Source organism: Stegodyphus dumicola, chromosome 6, assembly GCF_044657685.1.
Source record: "Stegodyphus dumicola isolate Sdum_Otavi_A_Nest chromosome 6, ASM4465768v1".
Taxonomy (NCBI): domain Eukaryota; kingdom Metazoa; phylum Arthropoda; class Arachnida; order Araneae; family Eresidae; genus Stegodyphus; species Stegodyphus dumicola.
This window is the reverse complement of record NC_140773.1, coordinates 77,573,599-77,591,850: the sequence shown is the minus strand read 5'-3', so window position 1 is coordinate 77,591,850 and position 18,252 is coordinate 77,573,599. Positions and strand designations below refer to the sequence as shown.

General features: G+C 31.0%; 1 protein-coding gene across 3 annotated transcripts in view; it reads right to left on the bottom strand.

Annotated features, from left to right (window-relative positions):
- LOC118187972 (uncharacterized) overlaps window positions 1-18,252 on the bottom strand; it is a 737,440-nt gene that overhangs the window by 267,212 nt on the left and 451,976 nt on the right. For all 3 annotated transcript variants that reach the window (XM_085818560.1, XM_035358288.2, XM_035358289.2), the window contains one exon: window positions 15,721-15,864. In XM_085818560.1, coding sequence (XP_085674686.1) covers window positions 15,721-15,864 — 144 coding nt within the window. The remainder of the gene's footprint in view (window positions 1-15,720; window positions 15,865-18,252) is intronic.

Here is an 18,252-nt window from a genome sequence, read left to right as displayed (position 1 = left end):
ACTCAACATTTCAGTTTGACATCAAACTTATTTATTTATTCATTTCCTCCAAGTGAGAGGTGTTTATTAATGAATTCGGTTCACAGTTCACCCAAGTTCTTATAAAAAGTTCCCTTGGGTACGGATCCGAGGGTCTCCTACACCTCTCCCCTTACCAACAAAACACTAGACAGGACTTCCGGCTGATTATGTTAAATGCTGCTATGCCGCATTTACACTACACACTTACAAGCATCAATGCCGTCTTCAGAATTTGAACCCCGGCTCGACGATGTGGCAGTCAGCATCACTAAGCACTATACCGATCAGGGCTGATGTCCAAGAGCAAAATTTAATTTTCAGTACTACTTATTTGGTATCATTTGCCTATTTGCACCACTCCATTCTTATTTTATTTGCAGTACCCATGGCGTCACTTGTTCCAGTGTTTTTGTAGCCAGTATACGCCCATTGTTTATAAATATCTGCTTATTATTGCTAATAAGGAAAATCTGCAAATCTTGAATTCAAGATTAGATTGAAAATAATGAAAATAATACAGTTGTTTCAATAGCTTTCAAAAAGAGTTAGTTCACTTAAAAATAGATGCACAATTCTTGAACATAAAATAACACATATTGTTGCAGTCTGTCTGAGATTATCCTACAGTAGCCCTTATGTGCTCCATTTCCTGCGGCAGTGACTTGCTTAACTGAGTTATAGTTCTCCATATATTTATGCAATATAGAGCGTTATAATTCAAATAAATAATTTCATTGCTTTAGCGAAATCACTTCCACATTAACTTTCATTAAATTTGCATTCTGCCCTTCGGTCATTGAAATCATTAAATGATTTATTTAAATTGTAGAAATTTGCGTTCTTTTTGAAAATTGCAATTATTTTATATTTCCCTTAATTTTATTCAATTCAGTATAAGCCTAAAGCATTACTTTTACCATGTGCTATGGATATTTTGACATCTCATGTGCTATGGATATTTATTCCATAATAAACATATCGAACTTCATATATACTGTTTATTGCTTGTAGAATTCGAACTTGTATTATGAAGTATACTTATATGCGATAAAGTGATTTCCAGATCCGCTCTGTATTCTTGTTATCTTTTTCTAACTTAAAAATTTTTTCCTTGCTTTTTAGTGTTTATTAAGTTAGATCGTACTGACAAAAGGAACCTGTATCTTGCTTGAATTGTTCTAAAACTATGAATAAAGGGTGACTTAATATGTAGCTAAACATGATTAATGAGAAAATATATACTGCACATAAATAAATGAAGACAAATTAAGATTTTGAATGTAAAAGTTCGTTTATTCTTCCATACTTCGTCTCCATGAACAAATATTTAAATATTATCGAAATAACACTTCAAAATTCAGAAAGCTCGCAAAGTAGCACTGCATTGGCGAATGTCATTGCGAATTTTTTTTAAATATTCCCATTTACTTATGTATGCTTGCTTATGTTTCAGCAATGAATATGTTATTTTAGAGAAGCGAATTTAAGCAAAATATTTTTCAAAAATACTGATAGTTTATAAGTTTACTAGGCTTTCCTTGTAAGACGGGTGCTATGATTTCTAATAGAAAAAAAATCGTAACTTAAGCTCTCATATACCATAATGATTATTAAATCATTTGAGAATAAAGAAAAAAATCTTACACATGTCACTGATAAGTAGGTTACAGCCGAAAACATCGCGGACGAAAACGTCGCGGAGAAAACAAGGTAGGGCAAAAAAAAGTCGTGGTACAAAACATCGGGGTGGAAAAAAAAGCAAAGAAAAAAATCGCAGTTCTGAAACATTGTGGTCGAAAGTAAAGCTGTTAAAAAATTTCGCTGTTTAAAAACATCTTCGCCGAAAATGTGGCAAACAACAAAGAACCTACAAATCACCGCATAACGATAGCATCGCACACATGCATTTATCAGATCCCATACTGACATGTTATGTAACTGACTTTCGTCATAACTAACAAATCGACATCCAAAAAAAAAAACTGATTGGACGCTATACATGAAAATGTTAAGGACTAAGAAGAATAAACGGAAACAAAACAAAACAAAATTTTCAATAAAACAATATCATATTAACAAATGTGAAAGAAAATAATTTGATAATTAACTAAGAAATTTTTATTGAGGTAACCTCATGCAATTATTTATCTTACTTTTTCTAAGCATTTTTAGACTGTATTTTTCATAAAAAATTATCAATGAAACTTTATAAAAAGGGGTTAATTTGTTAATGACCTTTGTTAATTATTTATGTAAATTTAAAATTCTGTTAAGTTCTATAAGTTGCATTAGTTTTCTACACATTTTCAATTTTTAAATCCTTAAGTTTCCTTCTTATTTTTTCAGCAAAAATTTATTAGTTCATTTAAAAATATGAAACATTGCAGTAAATGAATACCTCCTTCCTTCTTGCGATCCCATATAATTATGCGAAAATGCATTTACAACTTTTGAAACCTGAAAACGCATGTGTGCGACGTTATCGTCATACGATGATTTGTAGGTACTTTATTTTTTACCATGATATTTTCGAAGAAGACGTTTTTAAACTGAGAAGTTTTTGAACAGCTTTATTTTCGACCACGATATTTGGTACCATGTTATTTAGAACTGCGATGTTTTTTTTCTTTGCTGTCTTTTCTTCCCCGATGTTTTGCACCACGACGTTTTCGCTTTGCGCCGTTTTCTTCAGCGATGTTTTCGGCGGACACCGTTAATTAAGTAGCCTAGTATTTTATACCATTAAATACGTCATGCGAGAAGGAAGTATGACATTGATTTTATGCTATTAAGAGTTTTAATGTTTTAAAACCCGGAAGAAAAAAATAGTCCGTAGCTCACTTTTTTCATTTATTATAAACCTTAACTTTGGATTTCTTTCATATTTATAATTGATCTGCACTTATTCTTATAGATTATGCTTTCACGTTATGTATCGCAGTCATTCTTTTGAAGAAAAAGAATCACATAGAAAAACTGCTAATACAATCAATGTAGTTCATTTAAATGCCTCTGACAGTTTCAATAAATGAAATAAAACATGTTTCTAAATTTCGTTCTCAAATACAAAAAGTTTTCAATTTACATTTATTTGTAAGTTCGTTTCAGTAGGTTTCATAGATAAGTTATGATACATACTGTTTCTTTATTTAAAAACTTAAATACTTTTTATGCCTTTATTAAAAACGTCCAAAACCTGTCATATTTTTATTGCTGCTTTGCTTTATTCCACCGACAGAGTAGCTGGTCTACTTGAGGATGGTGCATATCAGCCTGTTTAAGCTTTGCCAGTTATTCTAATTTCGTTCCTACTTCCAGAGACATGTCTCCCGAGAGCGGACTATGTTGAAAAGATCAGCGTAAGTGCAACAAAAAGGATGAAGTCAGCCTTGCGGCTTAAACAATTTCCTCTAGTTTAATATTTCCACTAAAAATGCAGTTACATCATTTTCAGGGATCTTATTTTTAAAAGTAAGCAGTGAAATATGCTCTGTTCTTATAAAATTCATATGTTATGAAAAAAAAATCTACAATTTTGGTTTCCAGAGTTGCATATCAATGCAAGTAATCGCGTTTACTCCTGTGACTATGAAATAAAGACACTACAGACAACTGATGACAGTATCACCCCATGACACGGGAAATTTCCCTTCGACAGTAAATTTCCTGTTTTCGCAGAAGAAAGTAATCTCATGTAACTTCATCATCCTGCAGAGCATAATTAACATCTCTTTAGTTTAATAAGAGACCCATCTGTAAAAACTTTCTTCAAGTCTTCAACTTATTTGGAAACGTCTTGCTATTTCTAAGTCTCCCACACTCTTAAAAGTGCATGTTGCTGTTTACAGAGCTATTGTCTACTGCAGAAAGATAAGATAATTTAAACGTGCAGATACACCTTGATGGACAGTTCTTGGCAAAATGAAATGTGACATAATAAGCAAGATTTTTAAGCTTTATTGATGTCATTATCATATAAAAATTGTTGCCTACACAAATATTTCCAGTTCATTTCTTCAGATCTTATGACGTTCCATTTTCAGTGTCATCGTTTCCCTTTTATCTGGTTATTATTATTATTATGCTACTTGCTCATTAAACTGCGTACGAAGTTGATAAAATGTAAAGTCACGTATTATAGTTTGTTATTTCAAAACAGGAAATTTAAGGTTATTTTTCCGACTCGTAACCATGAGAACAACAGCTGAGTAAATAAAGTCCAATCGCTTAATTCCCCAACACTTCATTTCCGTTTATAATTTTTCGATTCTGCTTTATACCAAAATTACGCAGCAGAATCCTATATTATTCGGGCAATCGAAACCAATTAAAGACTAAAATTATTTCTATTTCCATAGTCTAAGTAATTAAGTCTGAAACATAGGTTGTCTGACCTAAATCTGCTTTCAAATGCTTGAGGAGAAATCTGACAAAACGCGCGAATGAAGGCTATTTAGACTTGACTTCAAATGACGTACAGAAAACAAATGTAGGAAGTCGGATCAGGTGATGATAATGAGACCAGTAACCATCTCACATGAGGCGTAGCAGCGGTTTTGAAATGCCTATTTTAATGTAAGGGGCTGTAGTGATACCGCAGCAGAATTCAATTTTTTTGTAACTGTGTGACACTGTGACAATTATAAAAAACGTTGAACTTTCAAACACTGCACTGATACAGAGTGTTGGAGTTTTGAATACCCTGTTTTAAACAAATCTCCAAGAATTTATTCCTTTCGTAAGCAAATAAGCGCCAGTAATAGAAATCTGAGCAGTATATCACGAAAATGATTTAGAAAAAGAAAGATAAATGTAAGACGATGATGATAAAATGGGGCAATAATCAATACCAATTTTAGAATTTAAGACTGATTAAACGTACTAATCACCTCATTATCAGCACAAAAGTCCGATGAAAGTATTTTAATGTTTCAGTTTATATTGCATAAAAAATCAAATAACAGAAAATAAAATTAATATAAAAAATAAAACTTTTGTGTTACATTCTTAAAGTAACTAGATAATGCACGATTGATTTCCATTAATAATTGCTTTGAAAATGTTTAATCAATTTTAAGACAAACTTAAAGTGCAGGCTGTCATGAAGTGAAAATTTAATGCCACTTAGAACGTTAAGAGTGTATGTGACACACGTCAATAAGAAACAGGTTCAAAAGTTTTGCTTCTGGTGTGATGACGTCAAGGCCTTCGATAACTGAAGGGAACATGGAGAGGTAACATTTGGCACGTGACAGTATTACGTCCGTTATTTATTTTTCCTTTATTTTTATAAGAAGGAAAGTAACATAACTAGAACCTAAAACTTTAGAGCAAAGAATCTCATCGTGCTAAAACGCGACATAATTAAAATAGAGGAACAAGTATGTCTCAATGTTAAATGAAGCTCTGTTCCAAAGATTAGAATGACATTATAACACTTTGATACTCTAATAATTAGCGAAATTTCATAAAAGAATTGTTAGAAAGTTTAATCTTAGAAGCATTAAAGAATCAGTAAAAATAATATTTTTTTTATAAAAACAGAATAATATTAAATAATGCATTATTGAAAATGAAAGTACCGAGTACGAGTTCTGGAAAATGAAATTCTCCGATCTCCAAAGATAAAACACGTATAAAGCATAAAATATTACCTAGATTGATTAAATTTTATGAAAAAATTGTAATTCATCAGTACTACAAAAGTTTTAATATGTATATATTAAATATTACCTCTAAACAGCAAAAATGATTCGAATTGAAAATATGGCAATATGAGCCCGGAAATTGTGGCGACATAAAGTGTAGACACGGTAAAGTTCGATCAACTCTAAAAGAATTAATGAGATACTATTATCTTTTGATAGGAATTTATTTTTATTTCCTATTAAGTACAGCATTCATATACTGTACTTCGTTTAAAAACGTCATTTCTGACAAATTTTGTTATGTCTACGGTTAAAAGAATATTTGTGAAAATAAAAAAGGATTATTTTTTAAAGTCTATGATCGCATAAATTTACGAGTATTAGGAAAAAAAACCTAAACAGGATGTTGGGGTATTTAATTTTTGAATTTAATCGTTAAAAATAACTTGTTTCTTTACGTACCACCGGTTGAGCATCCCTGCTCAGGACCTAATATTTAATATTACTAAAGGACTGTTACATGTTTCTGGTTCTTTTCACACCATGACAAGCTTATTGCCTACTTTCAAGGCAAATTTTGATCAGACATGATAATATGTGAAATAAAAACTTAAGCTAAACGAAGTGCAACGAGTCAATGCAGCCGTGAATTCAGGTGGCATTAACAAAGGTTTTTAATCAGCACTATTTTACAAACGTGAATAAGTCACATGGTTAATGTTTTTAATCGATTCTGGAGCTACCGTTCGTATACGTAATGATAAAAACTTCATTTTCAATTTTGAGAGTAATTCCAATTCTGAGCGAGTAATTCTGTCTAAAGGAAGAGTGTTTAGTCAGGAAAAAGAAAATTGTATGGTGAAAAAATAAAAATAACCAAAATGAAGAAATACAGATTACGCTCAAAGATATGCGTTTTGTTCCGCAACTATCTCGAAATTTATTATAGATAAAGAAGCTAACTGATTTCAAAATCGACGCCAAAGTAAAGCTGCTTTTCTGTTTAGTTTTAAAATCCCGAGTTTCTTCAACATTAAAATTCAAAATATGGTACTTATTCATAAATTCATTGCGTAGCCTGGAAGCAGCCTTTTTTTCAGATAAGTATTGTTACGAATTTTGTACTTATATAGGTAATTTTAGTAGAATTATAAGTAAAATTGTTGTATTTCCATTGTAACATCAAAAATTTAAAGAGAAGCTATGCCGAAAAAGTAACAGTACAGGGACCAGTGCATTTAGCATTGAGTAAACGGGTATCTCGGTAATTTAGCGAGATATCGCCAAGCTGACAACGGTTTTGGTGACTTTTGCCACCACATTTGGCGAGGAATCGCTAAAATTGCCAAACTTGTAGAGCATTTGGCGACATTTTGGTGCGGTCTCTGTATTACCGTAATATGTATTGAAATAGAATAAATGTAATTGACCACTGTGTCATGTGTAACCGTAACTCCACCCTTGCTTTCCAGAAACTTCTTATTCATTTTAATTAATTAATTAATCTATTGCTTTCCAGTAATTTCGAGAAGTACAAAGAACCAGAAATATCTCGACTGCCGGTTGAAAACTATTTCAGGGCAAAGAGCGAGCATCTACTCTCAGTTGCTTAGTTATTGTTGTTGCGAGCTGTTAGTTCCGTGTGAACTGAGATTCCCCAGTTAGCTTTCTCTTCAGACGTGCTTTGCATTGCATTGTGTTTAACGTTCTTAGTAATAACTACTGATTGCACTCTGTGATACTGTGATACGAGTATTTCTGCGAAAAATTCTAGACTGAAGTGTTTATTTTGATAAAAATAAATTTTTATTAACCTTTCATCGGACCTGTGTGCAGTCAATCTATTACGAACGAGTACGAATGCAACAATATAAACACATTTTATTAAAACATTATCGCATGTTTTTGGTCTATAGTTACATGTTGTCAACTAAGCGTGCTGCAAACTAAAATATCTTGTCGCCTAAATGTACTGCGGGCTATCCGTGTCGGTTAAATGACTTATAGATTAAGTGTCCTGTCGGCTAACTGTCCGCATCGGCTAAATGTCTCCTGTGTAACTGCTGACGGCTAGCTGTCTCGTCGGCTAAATGATTGTTGGTTAAGTGTCATGGACCCGATCTACTACACTCGTCAAATTTCTATAAATGGCAATCAGAAAACACCATTCGAACACCAGACAATCTTGCCACTCTCGTGCACGGAACTTCACCCAAATTTCGTTACTTTTGATACGTTACTATGTGTATACATTTGTACAGTTTTAAAAAGTTTTTTTTTTTTTTTTTTTTTTTTTTGTATGCGTGTCTGTGTGTTTGCAAATGTGCTCTTTCATCTATCTAATGCTTTAATGCTTTCTAATATGCTTTCTAATGTTTTAAAGGTTTTCCTATATCAAGGTTTCCCAACGGCGTCGGTATTAACCACCGGGGTGTTGAAGTTTTATAGGGGGTCAGGTGATGATCTGGCGTTGAATATTCATTGGTAATTAAACACCACAGTTAGATCTCAATGATTGCAAAAACACCCACATATGCTAAGTTTTGGATTTAAAAGTCGTTTTTTGGCTGAAATCTTGTTTACATTTGTAAGTACATTTTGTTTAAATTTTTTGGTACATCATAGATAAAAATAATAAAATATAAATATAATAAACTTTTTAAAATTTTTTTTCTTCATTCTTTTAGTCTAACTGTTGTTATTAAATTCTGTAATTGTTTGTATTATAATTATGCTATATATTATAAAAAAGTTTAAGAGGGTCGATGAAGAAAATTATTCTTTTAAATGGGGTTGATGTAAGAAAGAGATTGGAAAACACATGCGGTACTCGATAAGCAAAAGTTTCGAAGATTTAACTCTTATATTTTAGCTTAATTTAATTGCATTATATTTATTTTTAAATTAATGTTATATTACATATAATTTTTAAATACTTTTTGGTACTTTCCGATTATCCGCACACTCCCCTTCCTCCCCAAAAGTCGCAAACTAGTTGCCGACTTTGGAGACTTTATTTGGATACCATTACAACACGCTCAAAGAGACTTTTTTTAAAGTTTTGTGTTTTAGCTTTATTTATTAAATATCATGTTCTTTGCGCTAAACCATAAAATTCATTTCAACAGTAATATCGTAAAATGATTTTAAAATGGGCAGGTCTTTAGAATTTCCGATACATTGTCTCCCACGCTGGTGATAATTTTTTTTTCCTGTACAGTGTTGCCATTGCTCGCTTTGAAATCTTTGAGTTTGTTAATCAAAAATTCGGTAACGTTTCACAAAATATTAAGTAGATAATATAACGAATTCCAAATTTGGGCTTCCAGATGCACATATTCAGGTGGAAACATATGTTATTTGACGGCTTATGATACGTTAAAATTTGATGGTTCTAGGTACCGTTGTTTTGTTACAATTCGAGAAACATAGATACATTTGTGGAGATTCTTCGTTATTTAATTTCTTTAAATATAATACAGGGCTCTAATATTTTCTGACAACAATTTGAAAAGTGAACCGATATTTTCAATGCAAAATGTCAAAACGAAATTAATAGTCCTTCTAGGCAAATTGCCGCTGTGGACTAATAATCTTTTAATTAAAATGAAATTTGTCCGAGTCAAATAATGAAATTATTTTACAGTTGTATCTAAAACCAATAAACTTAATAATTAAAAATATTTTAGTATTTCATAACGAATTAAGAGTGAAATTATGGCAGATAAAAATGTTTTGCTCGTAATGCAGCTTTATACATTTCGTTTATTTAGCCTTTTAACGATTTTTTATTCATAAAGTTTTTCATCTCGCATTTCTTAAAATAAAAAATAAATTCATTTCAAATTAATGCTTTTAATTTCAATAATGCTATGCATAAAACATAAATAACTAAAAAACTTCCATTGACTTAATTTCTTTAATGTGGTGCATCAAATAGGATTCCATCGTTTGATTAATAGCATCAAAGCTTTTTTTATGTCAAAAAGAAATTTAAAAAAAGTATTCTGATACTTCTGACATTTTCCTCTGATTAATTTACCAAAAATCATGCTCCTTTTCTTTGATTAATTATTTTTAGGACCCACCCAAGCATCATAAAAGAGAAGAAGTTATAATTTGCATAATTTCATTAAAAGCTTGTGGGAAAGGTATGCCAATTACAAACAACCAAACTGAATAGAGGTACCTCATCTGTGTATCATAATAAATTGGGGACTCAACTAAATCACTAATGACACTTCAAAAGTCTCCTCAATGGATATAATCATATAATTTCTCAAAATGTCCCGACCATTCATCAGTCAGGTGAGTTAACAGGGATAGACAGGCAGAACGGAAAGGAATACTGAACCTAATTTGGAGGATAAACTACAATCAGGATAATACTCAGCAGAAAATAGTATCAACTAGGGAAAGGTTGAAAGTTATGGCAAAGTCCGAGCAAATTGTGTTCTAAATTTATCCTCTACTGTTAGCATTAACAGAGTATTTAAATATTGCGCTGTTTATTCTAGAAAATATGGATCTTTCAGTATTGATTTTAAAATGGGCATGTCTTAAATTTATAATGCTTAAATTATTTTAAGCAAATTTTTTAAATTTAAGCAAATTTTTTAATGCTTAAATTTAAAAAATTTGCTTAAATTTTTAAGCAAATGCTTAATTTTTTTAAATTTAAGCATTTGCTTAACAATCTGCTTAAAATCAACAATCTGCTTAAAATAAGAACAATCTGCTTAAAGCAAGGAGAGTAAGATTTGTCCCATTTTTAAAATGGGACAAATCTTACTCTCCTTGCTAATAAAATTTAATCATTTTAAGCATTTGCTTAAAATTTTAAGCAGATTGTTCTTCCCTGTTATTAAATAATGAAGAATCCATGCGTATGTATGTATGCATGTTTATTCCTCACATTGTGAAAAAAAAAGGCGACGACTAGAGCCACGAAATTTTGAACACACATAGACTTTCATGCGACATACGCACCTACAAGCTCTAATTCCGAATCTTTTTCATTTATATCATATTTTGGGTGAATTTAATGAATCTCTGATTAACAATCTGGCAATTCAAAAAGAAATGTGTTGCAGAAGAAAAAAAAAAGCATAATAAATTAATGTTTCAATTTTAATCAACAAACTCAGGGATTAAAAAGAAATTTGTTGCCATCTGAAATAAAATATTTTATCTTCTAAGCCGTCATTCGGTAAAGCAGTTCTCCATCTCTATTATTTTTAATTACTAAGTGAACTCATTACAATTACTATATTTTTTTATTTTTACTTCCTTGTACGAAGTAAAAAGGAAGTATTGTAATCGCAGAAAGTTTCAGGCAGCATATTTCAACGAAAATATCCATTTTGACCGCTATCGAATGCAATTTAACGATGTTTTTGCGTGATATATGTACGTAAGAACAGAATAAAAAACTAGTTTCCTCAAAAAAAATTATAAAACTGCTTTAAAATTAATTCTGAAGAGAATTTTTCGTGGCGTCTGTACGAACGTATGTACGTACGTACGTATCTCACATAACTCAAAAACGAGTAGCCTCAGAACGTTGAAATTTTGTATATAGGACTGCTATAACATGTAGATGTGCACCTTGTAAATCAATCTTGGTTGCAATCGGCCGCACCAAACATATATAAATATATTTATATATATATCTGCTCTGTTACCGGGCTCAGTGATCTCAGTTTCTTTACTCTTATATGTTTGTAAATTGTATATTTTTGCTTTAAAAATATATATATAAATATTATATATATAAATATATAAATATTTATTTATATATTATATATATAAATATTTATATATATATCTACTCTGTTACCCGGCTCAGTGATCTCAGTTTCTTTACTCTTATATGTTTGTAAATTGTATATTTTTGCTTTAAAAATGATTGAATTATGTTGTTTTTTTACCTTTCGGTTAAGGTTTTTATGCCTTTAGTAAATTTGTATGCAATATTTTTAGAATTATCAACAATTTTAAAGTTGTTTAAGTGCCGCTAAGACATTTCTTTTTATGGCGGCCATTGATTTTTTACATTTGAAACAGCAGACTAGTGGATTTGTTGCCAATCTAGAGAAACTTAGCTTCGCAACAACAAAGATAAAGTCTTCACTTATTATTGCGAATTAAATCATGCTTAATCCTTTCTGGAATTTTTTCGAGGAAATAAGCGTTTAAGATTTACTTCGTAATTTTTAATATAGATATTTTGAGTTTTTAATGTATTTTTGCTTTCTCGCGAAGTTAGAACTGAATTAATTGAATAAGAAATACTCAATAGTCTGTGAAAAACTTTTCTTTTTTGTTTTGTTTGCTTAATTTCTTTTATACATCGTTCTAGCATTATTATAATATTTGAATAGAACATGTGGCAACGATTAGATAATGCTATTCTTTAAATGATATAAATTTTGTGCATTATGAGTTATAATATGAACGAAATATAATACTGTTAAGTGAATCTAGCGCCAGAGTGTCGCTACGGTAAACAAATATTAGAGTGAATTTTAAAGAATGCATTTATGCTATTGTGGTTTATGCGCTGTCGGCGAAGTAGATTTAATTCAATCCAATAAGTTTAAATAAAATGCAAGAAAAAATGCGTATAATTTAATATTTCGTACAAGGAAGTCGTGGTGTACACATCAGATTTTTTATAATTAATATTTCCTGCCTCTTGCGCGGGCAGTATATAAAAGTCGAATATTTCCAGACTAATTAAGTATTTTATAAATGTAATATTATATAACAAAAAAATTACAAAAAGACACTAAAAATGGAAGTGTATTTTCGAAAGATTTGTGGGAAATATGCATAAATATTCGGTAAAAGTGTACAGTGAAGTTATTCCTGGTATCAGAAGAATCCTGAAATTAATATCAAACATGAGTCAGTTGCGTAAGGTGCAGAAATCGAGTAGCATTTTACATTGAATAGATATTATAATGTTCACATTATGATAAGAGCTGCAAAAGACTGGACCACTATACAAGTCTCCAGACTTTACGTGCTTGTAATTTTTTTACTTGAGACTATCTAAAAAAGAACAAGAGCAGGGATAATGGAGAAATGTAGCAGATCTAGTAAGTCACCAAAACACTCAATTTAGAAATCCAGAATGCTATATTGTTATGTGTGGCTTTCAAAATGCACTTCTGCATTTTGGATTTCCACGCACTTTTGCAGATGCACCAAAATTAATAGAAATTGATTTTCGGAGGTAGAATATTCATAAAATTGGAAAATCCTATGTAATGATAGTATAAAGATACTTGTAAAGAAAACATATATGCAATGTAAAAGAAAATGAATCACATATTTCCAGAAGGGCAAATAGTAAACTTCTTCTATGAACAAAATATTTTTCATTTATTTTTTAATATCTGAAATCCATTGTCATTTTTTCACGTGGTTTTCGTATAAAGTAATAACTTGATCCTTAACAAAATAGTTATTAGCAAGGAGAGTAAGATTTGTCATTTATTTTCCTTATTTAAGTGAATAACCAAATTCAGACAGATTGTTTATTTCTCACTAGCATATTGGAACAAGTGTCAATAATGATTTTAACTGTGCCGTAATTAAGAAAAGAAATTTGAAACACTATATGTAAAATTTACCTGAATTACAAAACGTATATTTCTTCATTATCGTTAACATAAAAAATTCAAATATAAGGGCAGTAATGAAACTATATAGGAATATACTGAATGCAGACTTCTTCTTTATTTATTTCCAGGGGCAATAACCTTACTAATAATATATTCTTTTTTATTTACATCTTTTTATGTTCGAAAACAAAATAAATGATGTATTCCGTTTATTGTTATTATTCCGAGATAATTTAATAGCGGTGCTACTCAATGAAAGATTTGGTTTCGTTTCGTGGCAACATTAGCATTTATTTTTATTTAAGATTGATTTAAAACAATTGTACAATTTCTGTTGGTTTAAATTTCATCTAAGGAATTTTTGCAAATCCTGTTATGTTTATATCGCTAAGCACGAGGAAATATTTCTCCTGGTAAAAGACTTTCTCTTTCTGCGTTGAGATTTCATTTTATTTAATGTTCTAAATTTGAAATATTCTAAATCCGATTTAACTAGATTAAGGGCATTATGCTTTAATAGCAACTGCCTAAGATTCCACCCGCTATTCGCGAGGGCGGGCAGATGACAAATTAAAGATCTTACGAACTTACACAGCGGCAGTACTTCCCAGGCTGCTTCTAGACTGCTTTCATTGTTCTCTATTGCCAGCTTTGATGTAAGAAAAAACAATACGTCTCCTTCGAGGTGCAATAAGTAACCCTGAATGGAAACTGTATATGCATTTGATTTACAAATCATTTGCCTGCTTATAAAACGTGCATATTTAAATTAATGAAATCAATTACAGAAAAAATATATAGCGCATTGCTTATTCCTCGTCACAAATTCTTGAACTTAAAGACTTTTAAGACTAAAAACGATTAAATTGCAGATAAATTTAAAATTTTACAAAAAATAAGCCTATGTTTCCATAGATTTTTAATAATGAAAGACAAAAAAGATGATTTCATCAAGATTTTACGTGTTATGAATTCGATTGAACCAATCATCCTTTCCCGTGTTATATGTTGTTTTTATTCTTATACGCATTTTTGTCCGTTTTTTTTTTCTATAATCTGCACTTTTGTTATTAGGTTCACTAGTTAGTTCAACTGTGCCTCCATGTATGCAGCATGTAAAAATCTATGTTGTGAATCTGACTATTACGTATTTTTTATCAAGACTTTATATCTCAGAAAAAAACTGTTTACCTGTTCAACAACTAATCTTACTTCTAACTGATAGGTACGGAAGACTGTTCTTCGATGGAAGTAAACTGTTCCAGCTAAGTACTCCAATATTGCTAGTCAGATAATCCAGACATCCATTTCACATCTGAAATGTAATCTGATACTTCCTTTCTTTCTTTAATATTCTAATAATCCGCAAAGAATTTGGTTTCAGCATTGATATTTACTAAATCCTCTAAATCATGTTACCCTGCTAATCAAGAGGTTTCATTTTACTCTTACGCATATAAGCTCTCAGTATCTCTAATATACACTCTCAGTGTTTTTTCTACAGAACCTTCCCTTCCTCCTGAACTGAGGCATTTGAAATTGATTGCTATTAAAAGAAGATTTTTTCCCACAGTTCATTCATAAAGCCTTGAAACAATTTTAGAAAAACATTTCATTATTGTAGATAATCATTCGTTTTTTCAACGATCAATTGAATTCTTTGTTTAATTCTAAGGATCTCAACTCAGAGTTTAATTCTTGGACAATTTATAACACATCTTGTCATTTTTATTTGTAATACATCTATAAAAACTAAAAGAACATTCAATTTTTTTTTCAAGGGACACACATCGCATTTCAAAAAGAAGAAATAAACAAATTTTCGATAATCTTAATTGGTCACTATATCATAATTTTGACTTTGTTTCTGCAAAACGTATCTGTAAGATTTCTATACTGGTGAACAGATTTGCTGGGAAATTTTCACATTTCGAAAAATTTATCTTCTTTTAGTTAATAGCATTCATTCAATCCAATACTTCCAGAATTCTCATATCTTAGATTATTAGATATAGAATTAGATAATAATTTTCACTTTTCACTACCATTTTTCACCATAGCTCCCGCCACATTCCTGCTTGTATTTTTCCCGACCGTTACTTTTGTTATAACAGCGGTCGTCGCTCCTCCCATTTTGCAAAAAATCTTTTGTTAAAAAAAAAAAAAAAAAGAAAGAAAGAAAAAGGACCTATGTCTAATCACCCTTGAAATTGACAGAGTTTTATTCAAAATCTAAGCTAAACGTTGCGTTTCTTCATAATTTTAAATTTCACTTTGGAGTGCTTCATTTCCATTTCATTTCAAATACGCTTTTGCAATGTCTTAGCATGCTTTTATATTTTTTACACCTCACGGAAAACATAATCGGTAATAAATTATATTTACTAGTCAGTTTTTGTATAAGATCTGAGAAAATTTACCGGCACACCGGAACATGTTGCATGTTCTTTGCTGGCCATCTTCATTCGAGCATTTCTTGCTGCCTTCACAGTGACGCTTCCGTTGCTGAATTCCTCCGCCACAACTCCCGCTACAGGGCGTCCATTCACCCCAGGGACTCGAACCTAAAATAGAGAATCATAAAAAATTGTTATTGAAGCATGCACATTCGTAAGAACATACCCATACACATTCGCAAGCATATATATACATTCATTAAACATACAACATTCGTAAGAATACAGAAAATAAATGAAACTGAAGTATCACTTCCTCAGCTCCTGCTGAAGGATATTTTCAAATAGACATACCACATCGTAATTTTATATGAATATTCCTTAGAATTACTTCATTATTACTTTCTGTATTATTTCTCAAATTAATTATTTGCTGATGCTAAAAATGCAAATATCATTAAGATAAAGAAAAGAGGTAAACAACACTTTTAATTTCTAGCTTCCATCTATGATGTGTCGTCACAGCTTGCTTGATAAATATTATGTAAATTTATTTATTTATCCATTTATCACTTATCATTTAGATTCATCAATAAATTTTCAATTGAATGAATTTAATTATTATATTTCCTCGATTCAGTAAATTCTTTCTCCAAAATAATAATAATAAAAAAAAAACATTCACTGCATCAGAAAATGATATACACTATACCTATCAAAGCTTAAATTTCAAATGATTTCTTTTATATATATAACTAAATATTAACAAAAATTTAATTTGATATCTAATGTATGTAAAATAATAAACGTTAGAACAGATTCGTTAGAAATTATTATTATTACTTATTCGCTATTACTTATTATAATATTTCTGTAAGTATTAAGAACTTTTCATCCCCTCTAAAAAATCATTTTAGGAAAATTCACAAAATCATTTTAGACTTAATAATTAATCTCAATCGAAGCCGAAAAATTATGATACGTCAAATAGCTTTAAATGTAATTACAATCGGAGAAACTGACGCAGTCGAAACTGAGAAATATTCGACTGTTTCATATATAAACGTCGAACGCCTCTTTCCTTTGTAAGGTATTTCTCCCTCGTTAACGCATGCCTTTTTGATGTAATTCGAAGCACGTCCTAATACGAAATGGGAGGTTCGGAATTTTGAATCCTATAGAGGGCATCGCTGATTTTTTAAGTTTCTCGGCTGCAAAAAATTCTAATCTCTGGTCACCTTCTCTGAAAGATCATGGTTTCCCTGAATAAAGACCAAAAGAAATTACAGCTCACACAAAGGAGTGTCCGTTCCGTTATAGTAATAATGCGGATATCTGTGAATAGATCTAAGCTAAAAATAAGTAGTCACAGAAAACCCAGTCCTTTGCATCGGTAGTATGCATAATTTTCAGTCAATGGGAATCCTTTAAAACTGCTGTTAACTTCTGACCAGAGCTAACGCCTGCAAGCTTTCGTTGTTGATGAATTCATTTGTTCTCAAGCATTCAGTGGGATGAATGAATGTGGAACAGAATATGAATTAAATTCTAGCTTTGTATAAATTAAATTAATTACGATAAAGCGTATTTGTGAAATTGAATTCTACAGATGCGCGCTCGGCAAGGGTTTACTGTATACTGTAGATTACGTTTAGCTATTATCAGTAAACTTCTTCTTCTTTGTGTAGGGAAGATGATATTACTGTGGCACTGCAAGTGAGTAGAAAACTGTTAACTCGAAATATTTATACCAAATCCCGTATCAAACAACTTTTTTTTAAATATAAGCTGGAATAAATTATTGCTTGCTACTATACCTGCATAAAATGCACTGCCACAGTTTTTTTATATGTATACTCAAAACACTGATCTCGTTACAGATCAGTGTATATATATCAGTTTTTAAATCATCTCTTATTCACAAAACATAAAGGCGAAAATGCACATTTGTGGACCAACTGTCCAGCCATTGGTGCATCATACGTCTGGAACTCATTCCAATCGTCTGAAAACGAAAGAAAGGTGGACCTGAAATGAAATAAAAGTAACCGCTTGTCTTTTCCGAGTTCCGTCAAACTGACCAAAATCATAACAAAAAACAAAACAAAATTGGCATTGCAGTCAAATAAATAGATCATAGAGAAATGCCCTAATCGTTTCTCATGGCAAACGTTTCTAGTTTTCCGAAATCAAATTACCAAGCAGGAAATAGTTGTCTGGTCAGATTTGAACGAATCCTTGTCTTGACGAACATTCTAGAAGTTCCCTTCCATTGCTTCCACAGTGTTTTAATGATAATGCATTACGAAGCAACGCTCAGTCATAAAAATTCATTCTGCTAGGGAAAACCTCATCTTCATCTTGCACCAACCGTTTCTAAATCTAACAATAGAGACTACAATTGAAATTAGAAGTGATATGTTACTTATAACAGTACAAGAGTTCATCCACATAAACAATTTGCCATTGGTAACCATTTTCGAATTTGCGCAATTGTTCAAAGTTTGATGGGCATAGCGGAATTTTTTTTAGTAGCACCTGGCGCCTTTAATTAAA